The sequence below is a fragment of the Petaurus breviceps genome, unplaced genomic scaffold, assembly GCF_028583685.1.
Source record: "Petaurus breviceps papuanus isolate PSGF00001 unplaced genomic scaffold, PetGlider_PUasm1.0 76, whole genome shotgun sequence".
In the NCBI taxonomy this organism is placed as follows: Eukaryota; Metazoa; Chordata; class Mammalia; order Diprotodontia; family Petauridae; genus Petaurus; species Petaurus breviceps.
This window is the reverse complement of record NW_027186473.1, coordinates 65,427,649-65,444,047: the sequence shown is the minus strand read 5'-3', so window position 1 is coordinate 65,444,047 and position 16,399 is coordinate 65,427,649. Positions and strand designations below refer to the sequence as shown.

The following is a 16,399-nucleotide window of genomic DNA, read 5'->3' as shown; positions in this document are numbered from 1 at the left end:
GCTAGGGAGACAGAACTTTAGAAGGGTCTAGAACATGATTTTTCAACATTTTTGTTGTGTGTTTCTCTGACCTCTTTGACAGCCTGGTAAAGCCTATGAAACCCTTCTCAAAATGTTTTTAAATACATAAAATAAAATATATAAGTTTACAGATGAAATGAATTACATTGAAATGGTTATTTAATGTATAAAAATATTTTTAAAACACCTGTTCACAGACTCCAGGTTAAATACCTGGCATAGGGAGTATGGGTTTTGGATACCTATTCTTCAGTTAGAAAGTTGAGATGTCATAGCGGAGTCTGGGGGCAACAAAAAGAAATGATGATTTTATGGCCAACCTCTTCTCATCTCCACACTAAGACTCCAAGTTATGTTTCACTGGTCCCCTGGTTTTACCCAGAAGAAGCACCCGGATATTAAAGGGGAATCAGTCAGTGAGTATTTATCCAACTTCATGTTATGTACTGGGAACTGAGAATATAAAGTGAAGTGTGAAGTACTTATGAATAAATCTGAAGTAGAAGTGTGAAAGTGATTGCTTTTATAATGCTTAGTCCCAGGCCCTGGTTTTCTGTTTTCTGACTCCTCCCCTGAACTCATTCTAAATATCCAATGTGTTGCCAAATCAACTATCATATATCTTCACCACTTTCACCATAATACAGATCCTCAGGTCCTCATTGTCTCACACCTGTACTCATGCCCATGCTTTCTGGTTTACCTCCTTGCCTCAGGTCTTTCCACCACTCCAATTCATCCTTGACTGCCATGATTTTCCTAAAACAAAGGTCTGATGTCATTACTCCACCTCTCTCCCTACTCAATAAACTCCAGTGGCTATTATGGCCAGGATCAAACATAAAATATTTTGTGTGGTTTTGGAGGCTTTTCACAACCTGGTTTCTTTCTGCTTCTCCAGTCTTCTTATTCTTGACTCTTCTCCATAGACTTTGCAATCCTTACTTGCTGGCCCATTTGCTATTCTTCACAAATAACACTCCATCTCCCAAGATGATTTTTCACTGGCTGTCCCCAATTTTGGAATGGTTTCCCTACTTATCTTCTCTTACTGGCTTCCAAGATTTCCTTTAAAAAGCTCAAATCCGACCTGTTGCAGGAGGCTTTTACCAATTCCCGTGGCTGTGAGTACCTTCCATTCTGAGATTATACTCTGTCCATCCTGTATATATCTTGTACATAATTATTTGCATATTGTTTTCACCATTAGAATGTAAACTCTTTAAGGACAAGTACCATGGTGTTTTTTCCCTTGCGTTGTATCCTCTTTGCGTAGTACAAGGTTTAGCATGTGGTGAGTGTTTAAGAAGCATTTGTTGCCTGTGTAGTCTTGTAACAGTTAGTTTGCAACTATGAGCAAAGGTTTGCCTTGTAGAACCTAGAATCAATCAACAATTGTAGGCATGAGTAGTATGAGAGATTCCATGTTGTCTCCACCTACAGCATGGGCTCCAGGAAGATAGGAATAAGTACTCTCATATTTCTGGGCCATCTCAGTCCCACTATGCACTTCCTTTTTTTTCTTTGTTCATCTACTACCATCAGAATCTTAAGGTAAAGTATATCTGAGATGTAGCTGGGTCAGTGAGAAACACAAGAAACCTCTGGACAAATCTTTTAAGAAGTGGGTTACTTTTATCTTTAAAAAAAAGAGAAATTATGACAGAATAGTGTCTGAGAAATAAAGAAATATTCTGGGTACAAATTTAAAGCATAAAAATATCAGGTAGGTGTGGATTTAAGTTTTCATTACATCAAGACTGAAGCTGTGGGGGCGGAGCCAAGATGGCGGAGTAGAAGCATGACCCTCCCGCAGCTCCGGCTTCCACCCTCCCCAATCCATGTAAAAAGGGGACTCTAAACAAACTTTGGAGCTGCAGAACCCACAAAATGACACAGAAAAGCTAACCTCCCGATGAGAACAGCCCGGCAGGCCGGCAGGAATCGGCCAGCGCAGCGCTCTGGGAGCTGAGCCCAGCCCCACACAAGGCTTTAGCCCCAGGGCAGGCCTGACCAGCCTCCAGCCAGAGGGACTCCAGATCAGCAGCAGCTGTGGCCGTTTCCAGATTTATCTACACATAGATGCGAAGGACAAGGTGAGAGGCCAGTGCATTCTGGACTTTGGGACCCAGTAAGTGGGAGTGCGTGGCTTTTACCCCCGGGGCAAGAAACCGCTGAGACGCTGGCACAGCCTGCCAGCACCACGTGGCGGCTTCAGCTCCTGGCCTGCAGAGTGTAGGGGGACCAAGCACCAGTCTGAGGGGTAATCACTCTTGCTTTAACCTGCTTGGATCTGGATTGCAGTGTAGGGTGGAGGTCCTGGGGTGTGTGTCCAGCTTGCCAGAGCGTGTGGAGACCTCAGAGAGGGCACCCATCTAATACCTCCGGCAGCTGAGAAAACCCCAGCGTTTGGGACGAAAACTCCCCTGTCTGGTGGCAGAGTCCTACTGTGGCAAAAAGCCCAAAAGTCAAATCATTGAGTATCAAAATGAGCAGGCAAAGGAAACAAAGCAGACAGAAGATTCCAACATTACACTCCTATTTTGGGGATAAGAAGGAGCAAGGCATGGAACAGGAGGAAATCAGTGAAGTCAGAACTCCTATACCAAAAGCTTCAAAGGAAAATACAAGCTGGTTACAGGCCATAGAGGACCTTAAGAAGCAGATAAGAAAGTGGAGGAAAAATTGGGAAGAGAAATGAGAACAAGGCAAGAAAATTATGAAATGAGAGTCAACATCCTGACTGAAGAAAATAATACCTTAAAAAACAGACTGACTCAAATGGCAAAGGAGGCTCAGAAAGGCAATGAGGAGAAGAATGCCTTAAAAAGTTGAATTTGCCAGATGGAAAAAGAATCTCAAAAGCTCACTGAGGAGAATCATTGCTTCAGAATTGGATTGGAGCAAATGGAAGCTAATGACTTTATGAGAAATCAAGATGCTGTTAAACAGATCCAAACAAATGAAAGAATAGAAGGCAATGTGAAATATCTCATGGGAAAAACCACTGACCTGGAAAATAGATCCAGGAGAGATAATTTAAAAATTATTGGACTGCCTGAGAGCCATGACCAAAGTAAGAGCCTGGAAAGCATCCTCCAGGAAGTTCTCAAAGAAAACTGCCCTGATGTTTTAGAACTAGAGGGCAAAATAGAGGTTGAAAGAATCCACCGATCACCTCCTGAAAAAGATCCCAAAAAGAAAACTCCTAGGAATATTATAGCCAGGTTCCAGAATTCCGAGATTAAGGAGAGAATATTACAAGCAGCCAGGAAGAAACAATTTGAATATTGTGGAAACACAATCAGGATAACCCAGGATCTGGCAGCCTCTACACTGAGGGATGGAAGGGCCTGGAGGTCAAGGGAGCTGGGATTAAAACCAAGAGTCACCTACCCAGCAAAACTGAGTATCATGTTTCAGGGGAAAATATGGTCATTCAGTGGAATACAGGACTTTCAAGCATTCTTGCTGAAAAAAACCAGAGCTGAATAGAAAATTTGACATTCAGATACAAGAAGCAAGAGAACCATGAGAAGGTAAACAGGGAAAAGAAATCATAAGGAACTTATCAAAGTTGAACTATTTTTTTTTTAAGCAATTGGGGTTGAGTGGCTTGCTCGGGGTTGCACGGCCAATTGTTGTTTCTGGGTGTGGTGCTGGGTGTCTGGGCCCGGATTTGATCCGGGTCGTCCTGGCACTAAGGCCGGTGCTCTTGCTTGCTGAGCCGCTTGGCCAAAGTTGAACTATTAACATTCCTACATGGAAAAACAATAATTGTAACTTATGAAACTTTTCTCAGTAGTTGAAGGGATTAGAAATATATATATATATATATATATATATATATATATATATATATATATGTGTGTGTGTGTGTGTGTGTGTGTGTGTGTGTGTGTCTTTATATGAGGGTATGCAGGCATATGAATACATATGTGAATGTGTGTATATATGTTTACAGGTATACATAGATAGAGGGCACGGGACCAATTTAACAGGAAGGGATGACACTTAAAAGATGAAATTAAGAGGTGAGAGGGATATAATGAGAGGAGATGGGGAGAGACAGAGTGGGGCAACTATCTCATACAGAAGAGGCAAGGGAAAATGGTTACAATGGAGGGGAAGAATAGGAAGGCAAAAGGGAATGGGTCAACCTTATTCCTATTGAATCTGGCTTGAGGAGGGAGGGAAATACACACTAAATAGGGGATCTCACCCTCCAGGAGAATGGGGGGGGAGAGGATGTGAAGGGGGATGATGGAAGGGAGGGCAGGCTGGGGGGGAGGGAAGTTGGAAGCACCCACTTTTGAAAAGGGACAGGATCAAAGTAGAGAATAGAACAAGTGGGATGTGGGATAGGAGGGAGGGAAGTATAGTCAGTCTTTTACAATATATCTGCTATGTTATTGTTTTGCATTAGCCACACATGTACAACCTATACCTAACTGCTTATCTTCCCAGTAAGGGTGGGTGATAAGGGAGGAAGGGAATGAATCTGGAATTCAAAGTTTTAAAATCAAATGTTTAAATATATATATACTATTATCAATATTGTTTTACATGTAATTGGGAAATATAGAGATCCACCATGCCCTACTGGAAAAGTTGAAATGGGTATGGGAGAAAATATGGGAGAGAGCAGATCAGAGGTGGGGATATCCTGTGGGACTGCTGTTTTGGGGGGATGGGTGGGGGAAAAACGGGGAGAAAATTTGTAACTCAAAATCTGGCGGAAATGAACGATGTAAATCAGAAGTTAATAAAGCATTAAAAAAAAAAGACTGAAGCTGGCTTGTAGGTAGTGCAGACGACAGGAAGTTGAGTGTTTGAAAGGCAGACATGCTATTTAAATTACTCAAAATTTATAGAATTTTTTCAAGACTAAGTTTGCCAGAATCCATCACCATAGACTCAATTTATAGTAATTTATATTATTATATGCATATTCTACATACACACATATTCCCCTTTTTAGGTGTGGTTGTCTTTGTATTTGGAACAGTATCAGATAGTGATTTATGGTGTCCTCATTCCATTTTCATAACTATGGCATTCATGCTCAGAAGAGTAGATGGGTAGACAGGATAGGCTTGGTATGTGAAAGACTAAGTAAGAAGATAAGTTGTGGGATTGGATAGGGGAAAAGGACTAGCAATAAGAGACAATAGGTAGTAGAAGAGTGATGGTCACTGAATAGATTGTTTCATATCATTAAAAAAATATTTGTAATTAGTTTTAAAGGGGACTATCCTTGTGATTTCATTGGTATGGACGAATTCCAATGAGGAAAAGCCCTTCTGTGGATGTATATCTACACTTACTCTGCAACATAAAATTTTAGGGAGAGGTTAAGTGACCTGATTGGGGGGCAAGGGGTATCACACAACCTATTGTAGCAGCAAGCACCCCAGTGTCCTGAGGGTGGCTGCGCATACAGGTTCTTGGATCTGCTTTGTTAAAGGAAAGTAACTCAAAATGGGTTAACAAGCTTACTTTAATCAGTCAAATATGTATTGTTTACCTAGTTCAGGGGAAAAAGGTCAGCACCCCAAACTTCAGAATATACAGACAGAATTATCAAGACAGAGAAACAGATCAAGTAAACAGTTTCCAAACTGTCCAACCATTACATCCATACCAAATGAACATCTGGCAACATCTGGGTTTTTTTTCAAAGCCGGGGTGGGGGGCTCTCAACAACAGGGTTGGGGGCTCTCAACAACGGCTTCCCAGAATCCAAATCAAATCACAGTAAGTGAGCCCCAAAACAAAGCTACACATCAAGGCTTATATAGCCTTCTCCTGGCTCAGAGAATTTAACAACCTTATTGACTCACTAGCCAATCAAGAAGTATCTACTGAAAAACAAGCCTCCCACCCCAGGCTCCTGGTGCACTTTAGCCTAGGGGCAGGGAGGATCTTAAAAATTTCCATTTCCATTACACCTATATGCATCAGAGACAGGAAATCCAGATATTCTTGGCTCTAATATAGATTTTGAAAACCTCTGGCAAATGGACTTGATTTTTCTTTACCAGAAAGGTCATCATTCTCTTCCTCTTCTTCCTCTTATGGTAACACTTTAATATTTGCCCAAAGGTTACCTCATTTAATCCTGGCAACAATCCAGTAAGGTAGGTGATGTCATTATCAGCATTATCATTATTTTGACTTTCTAAAAATTAAACCTTACTTTTTCCTTTAAGAAAAATCATTTTTTTTCTCCTTCCTACCCTCAATCCAAACATTTAAAAAAAGAGTCATAAAACTCTTGAAAGAAATATGTTTAGTTAAGCAAAACATAATCCACTTTGCTCATGTCAAAGAAATATGTCACATTCTATACTCTGAGTCCATCATATCTCTGTCAGGAGGTTGGTAGTAGGCCCTTTGGAATTGGTTAATCGTTGCATAAATTAGAGTTGTTAAGTCCTCCAAAGTTTCTTGTCTTTACAATTTTGTTGTTATTGTATAAATTGTTCTCCTGGTTCTCCATTCTGTGCCAGTTCACGTTTTACTGAAACTATCTTTCACTATTTACCCTGCATTCATATGCCATAGTTAATTTAGTTAGGTGATATGATCACACCCATTTTATAGAAGAGGAATGAAGGATAGAGGAGGTTAAATGGCTTTCCTGGGGTCACACATTTAGTAAATGCCTGAGGCAAGATTTGAAATTGAAACGTGGTATGAAACGTGGTACAAGGGAAAAAACAGAGACTACAAGACTGACAAAGAAGACAAACATTTATTCAGGAGTTCGAACCCGGGTCCAACCATACACTTAAGATGGAGGACCCCGAGTGTCTTCTCGGGCGTTCTTTTATACAGTTCTTGGGGAAAGGGGGAAACACAAAGGTCAGGGATTGGGTGACAGACAAGTATGAGCCTTAGAGATAGTGGCTTGGCCCCAATTCTATAGGGGCCAGGGGGGATGGTCGAGATTCAGTACCGGAATCTTAAAGGTCACCAGGAAGTCAGGGTGAGGAAGGAATGTGATGACATTCCTTCTTGCAAGAAGAACAAGTCTAACAAGTTTATTCCCTGGTATGGGTGGCCCTACCGGAATCAACATTTCTTCTTGCATTTCCTGGTTTGGGTGGCCCCTTCTCAGAAATCAGGTCTTCCTGACTTCACATCCAGAACTTGAATCATTGCCCCCACCATCTGCTTTGAAAACATTTAATGGTCTAAAAATGAAGGGAACAGAAATGATCAAGTACCTTATCACTGAAAGTCCTGCTCCAATGTAGTTTAGCAGGGGCCTTGATATGTCTTCAGGATCCATTCCAAACCATCCAAAGCTCAAAAATAATAATAAAAAAAGTCAACACAGCTAGATTAGGTCTTATTGAAAAGTTGAAGAGTTTTGAACTTTTGCCTCTTTTACAACCAGAAAGATTCTATGGTCAATTTGGTTGGTGGTGAAGATGTCACAGAAGAAACTTTGTCCTGAGCTTCATGCAAAGGAGTCAATAGTATGGTTAATTTCAACAGAAAATCCCTCAATCAAATCTTGGACGATATTTGAAGTGGAAGAAGGAGTTTAAAAATGGGACTTGTGACAATACAGCTAAAAATCTTTCCTGTCAAATCACCTTGGTTTTCTTACTTCATGGCCCTTGGCTTTGGTCCAAATCACTATAAACCCTTCCTACTACCAATAGTGATACTAGATTGTATGATCCTTGTGGGTAGGGAATATTTTGTTCATTGTATTTGTATCCCCCAATGTCTAGTAGTAGGGGCCACTTCATGTTACTTGCTGATTGAGGAGGAGGAGAAACTGGGGATCCTTTGAGGTTTAAATTAAACCTGGTCTTCTAATTTATAAGAATCTTTGAATTGCTCAAGGCTGGTCTGTAGATAACAGATATCTATTGTTTATTAGACCTACACTCATTTTACCAGTTTGATAGGGCCCTCTAAAGCTTCCATTTTACTGATACAGCTTTTGAGGTCTTAAGAGTCATTTCCATGCCACCATTGGGAAATGGACGAAATCTTCAGTGTCAAAGATATACCTGGCCTCCTCTCCCCAAATGAAGTTCTGTTTTATGAAGAATTTTTCAGTTAAATATTAGAGGAAGATTTCAAAGGGGAAGTATATCTTACCTCCTGTCCACAACTAAGACTTTGACCTTATGAAATAATACTGACAGATCAGATATTCCTTTTCTATGGGTTGACAAAATTTTAAAAATATTATCATATTTGTGAGTTTTCTTTAAAAATTATAGTGAAATCTGGGCTCAGATACTTAGCACCAAACCCAGAAATAACTGGCCGTGTAACCTTGAGCAAGTTACTCAACCCCAATTGCTTAAAAAAAATTATAATGAAAATTTAATTAAAAATACTTTTCTCTTAAGGTTAATTAAATTACTCTTTGCATTTCTCATTTGACATTTGTCCTGGTGCCATGTAGAGTCATTAACCTGGTTATATATAGGTCACACACATATAAGCATGTGTATATATGGATGTGTGTAAATGTTATCTATTTAGGTAGATATAAATATACACATGGGCATATACATACATTTATATTTGTACACACACACATATATATAGGATTATAGGGGTATGTATTATGTATATGTGTGCACATATTTCTACATATGTAAATATATGTATATTATACCTTCTTCCAAGGTATAATATACCTTGGTATAATATACCAAGTTATATTATATATTGTATTATATTGTATATACCAAGTATAATATACCAAGTTATATTATACCTTCCTTGTGGTACAGAGGTGCCCTTGGGTACTTTGAGACAAGGCTAGTAAAATACATTCTCTGACAAGTACTTGCAACACGGGATACTTTTAAGGATAGATGTAGTAATGGATGATGTGGCTACCAACAGAGGATAGTACCTATAGTGATGAAATCACAGAATTGTAGAAATAGTCATGTTTGAAGCAGTATGCATTTGTTTTATTGAATGAGAACAGTAATTTCATTAGTGTGTGGAAATTCTCATGCTAAAAATCCTTTGAATCATACAGAACTGAAATTTGTCTGCAGTTTAAAACATTTTTTTTGGTGGGTGAGGATTTATTTCTTTATTTTCCCAACATATAGAAAGGTTAAATCCCAAACTAATAGTATAGGTTGGCTAGATACTCTGAAGATATTCCATCTCCATAGCTTCTCTTATTCTGTTCCTTCTCCTTCTGGAGGCACCGATTCATGAATTGGGGGATGGAAATGATGAACATTGTAGGGTCAGTGTTCTCCTGAAAAACCTGGTTTGGGGACAGCCTACAACTTAAAATCTTAATAGGCTTGTCTGTCTTGGGACATTGAGTGGATTTTAGGACCACATTTGGATCTGGAACAGACCTTGGAGGTGATCTAGACTAATCTTTATTCACAGTTGGTGAAACTAAGAATGTTGAGAAAAGGAATGATTCCTCTAAGAATTGAGACATGAACCCAGGCCATGTGACTTTAGAATTAGTACCCTTTCCACTTGCTCAGAGTTATGTGCATATTACTAGATCAGGGTTCCTTTAATCTGGGATCCTTATGACCATACTTCCATATAATTGGTTTCCTTTGTAATCTGGTGTACTTTATGTATGCATTTTAAAATGTTATTCAAAGCAAGCGTTAGTCTAGGCTTCCCTAGACTATGAAATGAATTCAGGACAAAAAATTATCATCTTCTGGTTTTGAATTACCTCCTGTTTCCAAATATATTGAAACTAACATATAAGTTTTAAGGAATGCAAATCATTCCACAGGCATTATTTTTTGATTCCTCTCCTACCCCAAAGGGATATTACTTATGTCAAAGAATTAAAAAAAAGGGGGGGAAGCAGTTAGGCAAAACTAACCAATTTTGACTCTCACCTGCATGAAGGGAGGGAGGTGCATTTTCAAAGAATGTCTCATAAACTTATTTTGTGTCCCTAGTGTGTAATGTGGTGACTTGCACAGAGGAGGGCTCTATAAGAATTGGACAATTCTGTCTGAACTGGTTTACCTTGAGCTTGCCCAGCCTGTAAGCGAGTTAAATGATCCCCAGATTAAAAGTCCAAGGCCTAAACCAATTGTTTTAACAATCGGGACAACAGTGATGTTACCCGCAAGATAAAAATCATAGTAAAAATCTTCACTCTCATAAAAAGCACAGAAAATACATTTAGAATAAAGCTCAAACTTATCAACAGTAACAGAATGCCTACATTACACCTAGTATTTTGGTACTGCCTCCCCCATTTATTAGAAACAGTATATTTCTCTTGTATATATTTTAAAGTTGTAAAGTCCAAAAGCAAAACTCTCAAAGCTAGATATTTTACAGAAAAATGTTGGGCTAAGCTACATACCAAGTTGCAGAAATACTTTTCAGCCTTGGCATGTGCTTTTTTTCAGACATATGCTATTTTTAGAAAGCATTGCTGATGCTGAAAATGGTTGTGGTTTTATGCTGGTTATGCTGTTGCATGGAGGTAAACTGGGCTGTAGGGCTGGATTTGTATCAGAAAAAAAAGCCTTTGACCCTGGACATATTACTCAGTCTTTCTGAAGGTCATGTAATTCTCTGAGGTTGTTAGTTATAAAAGGGTGAATGAGATCTGGGGTTGTAGAGAGGAGTTTCCACAGAAAATTATTGTCTCAGAGATTTACAGAGACTTAGATCTGGAAGGGATCTTAGAGGTCTTAAAGTCCATCCAGTTCAAACCCTTCGTAGCACAGATAAGGAAACTGAGGCCCTTTATCTTGAGGAAAGCTAACTATTAGAGATGGGACTATCTCTGCATTATTGTTGCCTCCTAGATACTAACTGCATTATTGTTGCCTTCTAGATACTACTAAGACTTTAATTTAATTCTTTTTTTTTTTTTAAGCAATTGGGGTTAAGTAACTTGCTCAAGGTTACACGGCCAGTTATTATTTCTGGGTGTGGTGCTGAGCATCTGAGCCCGGACTTGATCCAGGTCGTCCCAACACTGGAGCCGGTGCTCTTACTCGCTGAGCCACCTGGCCACCCCTTACTTTCTTAATTCTAATTAGGCTTTTAGGGATGTGGAGGTAAATGAATGTCCTGAAGGTTTCTTAAGTCCTTTGGATTTAACCCACTATTGGCTAAAATAATAAAGGCCAAACTTAAGAAGAGTCAAGAAAGTCCATAATCAAAAGGTTCACTTAAAAGGGAGAAGCTAGAGTTGTAAGCAAGCAAATTTTAATGCAACTGTTTACCCAGATGAGAAGAAAGAAGAAAAGGAATGAGATGGAAATTGGCTGGAAAACCACCTTAATGATGGTGGCAGATTGTAGGTTATTGCATGCATTGGCTATAATTATTAGAAATCTGTTCATACCCTAGAACTAGGTGTCAATCAGCTAATGTGCTAGAAAAAGGTAACAAAGATGACTATAAAAGAGACAGACGCTCAGTACAATAAAAAGACATAGCAGTTTGCCCCTAATTTAGCAGAAAGAACGGTCAGTAGGAGGTATGGAGAATCAAGGATGCTAGTCTCATTAAAATATAAAGAGAAAGAGAAAACTGTACTAGATTATTGCCAGTGGAAGGAACAGAAATAGTTCAGTCACGAACTATGTGTTTATTGGGTACAAATTAAATTGTCAGCTACATGAGGTGAAAGGGATAGGAGAATACATGTTTCCTTGCCATCTTATCAGGGAAAATGAATCTTCTTCCCTGGTAGGATAGAAGAAATGTTCCAGGTTGGGAAACAAAGAACAGAAGGGGTACCATAAGACTTGAAAAGTCATATGCTTTCATAGAAGTGGGAAAAAGACCCATATGTACAAAAATATTTATAGCAGCTCTTTTTGTGATAGAAAAGAATTGGAAATTAAGGGGGTACCCATCAATTGGGGAACGGCTGAACAAGAAGTGGTATATGCATGTTATGGAATACTATTGTGCAATACAAAATGAGGAGCAGATGGACTTCATATTTACCTGGAGAGGCTCATACAAACTGATGCTGAGTGAGAAGAGTAGAGCCAGGAGGAATTTGTACACAATTACAGACACAACGTATGTGTGACAACCAACTTTGATAAACTGGACTCTTCTCAGCCATCCAGAGACATGAGTCAAACCCAAAAGACTCATGATGGAGAGAGATGTTTACATCCAGAGAAAGAACTGCGATTGAACCCAGATTGAAACAAACTACCTGCCCTTTTTTTGTTCTCTTGTTTGGTTTTGTTTCCTCTTTCCCATTCTTCATTCCATCTGTTACAATCCTTCTTTATAACCTGACTAATGCCGAATGTGAAAGTATTTGCAGATACCATACTTGATTGTATGCCGCCATGGGGGGGGGGGGGGGAGAGAAAATTTGAAACTCAAGTAATTGTGGTAATGAATCTTGTAAACTAAAAGTAAACAAATTAAGACAAAAAAAGTCATATGCTTTGATCTTCAAAAATGGTAAGAAAATGAAATTTATCAACTCCAAACCAGTGAGTTTGACTTCAGTTTCTGGGAATATTTTAGAAAATGTTATTATTAATATTTTTAAACAAGACTTGTAATTTCATCAGTGTAGAGAACAAGTTTTTCACTTCTAAATGCAAGTAGGCACCTAGTCCCAAACTTATAGTCTTAATGAGTGGCCTGCATCAATGAGAGGACAAATGGCTTGCCCAGGATCACACAGTCAGTATGTGCCAGAATAAAGGCTTGATGACAAATCTAATTCTAAAGCTAGTTCCTTTTATTTGTGATCACAGCCTCTGGAGTATATTATTAAATAGATGGCTAGAAAATATCTAGAAAAGGTAACAGAATAGCTTAACCAAGAACAGGTGATGTCCGATTAACATCATTAAAAATAATAGCAATGCAAGATTGACACATCAGAAAAATGCAGTAAAATATACATATATTTTAGAAAAGGCTTTGATAAGAGTATCTTAAGCTCTTCTGTTGGAGAAGATGGAGAAAGATAAGCTGAAATTTATTAATGATTCTACATCAACTTGAAAATCTCTAGACAACCTGTCACTAACTATCTAGAGACAGCTGGTGTCACAGTGGTCAGAGTGCTAGGTCTGGAGTCATAAAGATCTGAATTCAAATCCATCCTCAGACACTTATTAGATGGTTCTAGGCAAGTCACAACCTCAATTTCCTCCATAAAATGGGGATGATAAAAGCAACTACCTAGCAGCATTGTTCTGAGGATCAAATAAAATAATATTTGTAAAAAACAAACAAACAAACCACTTAGCATAGCACATAGTAGGTGCTATATAAATGCTTATTCTCTTCCCTTTTTTTGGTAGAGTATGCCAAGGCTCTGAGCTTGGCCAACTGCTACTTAACATTTTTAACAATTAAATGTCTAAAGTCATACATAGCATCCTTATCAAACCTGCAGAAGATACAAAGTCACAAGCAATAGCTGATACATTGTATGACAAAATCCAGAAAGAGCTTGACCAGCCAAAATACTGGATTGGCTTTTAAGAAATGAAACTTAATAGAGATATGTGTTGAATCTTATATTTGATTTCCTGTCTATAAGAAAGATAGGATTACACAGCAGTTTGTCTGAAAAAAAGAATTGGGGGTTTTAAAAGTGATTTGCAAGTCCAATATGAGTTAGCAGTAGCTAAAAATAGCTAAGTCAATATTAGCATGCATTAAGAGAGGCAGAGTTTCAGGAATGAAGATGCAGCAATTATACTACACTCACCCGGGTCATATTTGGAATATTGTGTTCAGGATTGTGTACCATATCTTGGGAAGGACATTGCTAAGCTGCAGAATGTCCAGAGGAGATCAACCAGGATGGACAAGGATCTTGTGATTCCACAGTAAAGAGGATGGAAGGAAGTAGGGGCTGTTAGACTAGAGGAGACTCAAGGGAAACATGATAGAAGTCTTCAAGTATTTGAAAGGCTGTCATATGAAAGAAGTAGTAGATTTGCTCAGCTTGGTCCCTGAGGGAAGAATGAGAAACCATGGAGGGGGAGAGGGGGGAAAATTGCAGAAGCAAATTCACACTTGATGTCGGGAAAAGATTTCCTAATAATCATAGCTGTCTAAAAATGGAATGAGCTGTCTTGAAAGGTAGCAGGTTCCTAGTGATTGAATTTCTTTGAGCAAAGGCTGGCTAACTTTATTTGTTGGAAATGTTTTTGTGTGGATTCTTTTTTTGGGAATGGGTTAGGAAAACAACTCCTGGGAATACTTCGCCTTTGGAATTCTGTGAAAAAGACTGGGAGGATAAAGAAGGGAATCTATAATTGTCAAGCCTCAACATTTCAGCTGGCTCCATATGCAGACCCCATAGGCCCAGTCTATCTGCATTTGGTAAAGCTTCAGACAGTCCCATATCATCGTCAATGTAATCATGATTAGATGATAATGTTGTTAAGAACTGTTTAGAATACTGAACCCCAAATGTGAACTAATTAATTTTCTAGTGGTATTGTGTGACCTCTGTCCTTGACTTTGTTCTGTTCAATCTTTTTTTTTTTTAATCTAGATGAAGACATGAAGATACAAGGAAGATGAAGATATGAAGATATAGATGTTATGCTGATTAAATCTGTACATAACAAAACAAACCCAAGATACAAAAAGATCATAATAGTCTGGTGTAATGAGGTAGAATCTAGTCAAATGAAACAGTAAAAATATGTATGATTTTTGATGTTTGGATTTTGAAAAATCAACTGAAAAAGTATAGGATTGGGGACAGGGGGGTAGTGTGTCTAGACATCAGCTAAGGTGAATAAGACCAAGAGGTTTTAGTGGTCTGAAAGCTCAAATTAGTTCACAGTATGATATGGCAGCTAATAAAACTAATGTGATTTTGGGCTGCATTAGTAGAAGTATCTAGAATGAGGGCTGTGATAATTTTACTTTTCTCTGCCCTGGTAAGACCACACTTGGAATTTGATGTCCAATTCTATGTGCCAGATTTTAGGAAGGATACTGAGAAATGGCAATGTGTCAGTCCAAAGCAGGGTGATCAGAATGGTAAGAAGACATTAAAAACATGCCATATAAAGATTACTTGAAAAAACGAAATAACAAGTTTTATGTCTGTCATTTAAAAATTTACAAATATATCTTCTATTAAGAATAATAAGAATGGTGGGGCAGCTAGTTGGTGCAGGGAGTAGAGTACCAGCCCTGGAGTCAGGAGCACCCTGGAGTCAGTTCAAATATGGCCTCAGACACTTAACACAAAAACTAGCCGTGTGAGTTTGGGCAAGTCACTTAACCCCAATTGTCCTCCAAAAAAAAAAAGAATAATCAGAATGCTCCTGGTCAAAGGGGTGTGTGTGTGTGTGTGTGTGTGTGTGTGTGTGAATTACTATTGCCAGTATCAAATTTTTTCACTGGAACAAAATTGGACCCAAATAAGATGACAGCTACAGCTGAGGAGATGAAGCCAGCAGTGAGATCTGTTCCATTGTTGCTGTGTTCCATGGTGCTGCTGCTGCCTGGGATATCGAGGCTTGACATAGTTTCAACTTGGTGTAGTTTCTCTTCTGAAAGGTGGGCAAAAGAAGAAATGAAAGTTGTGACAGTAAGCATTGTGTGACCTTGTAATGGGAATGCAAATTTGGAAGATCTTCCCTGCCCCTAGGCTAAAGTGCACCTGAAGCCTGGGGTGGGAGGCTTGTTTTTTAGTAGATACTTTTTGATTGTCCAGTGAGTCAACAAGGTTGTTACATTCTCTGAGCCAGGAGAAGGCTATATAAGCCCTGATGTGTAGCTTTGTTTTGGGGGCTCACTTTGAGAAGTGTTCTGTGATTTGATCTGTATTCTGAGAAGCCGTTGTCCAGGGCCCCCCCCCCCCCGCTTTGAAAAACCCAGATGTGGAAACCCAGATGTTGACTGGGTATGGATGTAATGGTTGGACAGTTTGGAAATCTGTCTACTTGATTTGTTTCTGTCTTGATAATTCTGCCTGTATACTTTGAAGTTCGGGGTGCTGACCTTTTCCCCTGAACAAGGTAAACGATATATGTCTGACTGATTAAAGTAAGCTTGTTAACCCATTTTGAGTTGCTTTCCTTTATCAAAGCAGATCTAAGAACCTGTATGGGCAGCAAACCCTGAGGATGCACTTGGGGTGCTTGCTGCTACAGACCTTGAATGTGACTGAAGGAAATTTAGTGTTTTACATTTTCCAGAGTTGTGTGTCCTGAATCTAGAAGTGAACAGGAGATGTTCAACAACCAAGTCAGAATTTGGGATTTTGAACTATTGCTCAATGATGGATGCTTAGGAAATCACAGCAATTCATGTGAGTATCAAAAGAGATTATATATATTATATTATGCTTTAAAATTTCCACATTTGATTAATTTTCCCAAGGATTAAGGAAGGAAAAAATATTTAT

At 38.9% G+C, this 16,399-nt stretch overlaps 1 protein-coding gene across 1 annotated transcript in view; it reads right to left on the bottom strand.

The window, feature by feature from the left end:
• TMEM144 (transmembrane protein 144) overlaps positions 1-16,399 on the bottom strand; it is a 68,425-nt gene that overhangs the window by 48,335 nt on the left and 3,691 nt on the right. Inside the window, exons 3-5 of the mRNA XM_069105018.1 lie at positions 15,340-15,542; positions 10,033-10,166; positions 7,254-7,334 (exon numbers count right to left, since the gene is read on the bottom strand). Coding sequence (XP_068961119.1) covers positions 7,254-7,334; positions 10,033-10,166; positions 15,340-15,516 — 392 coding nt within the window. The 5' untranslated portion in view covers positions 15,517-15,542. The remainder of the gene's footprint in view (positions 1-7,253; positions 7,335-10,032; positions 10,167-15,339; positions 15,543-16,399) is intronic.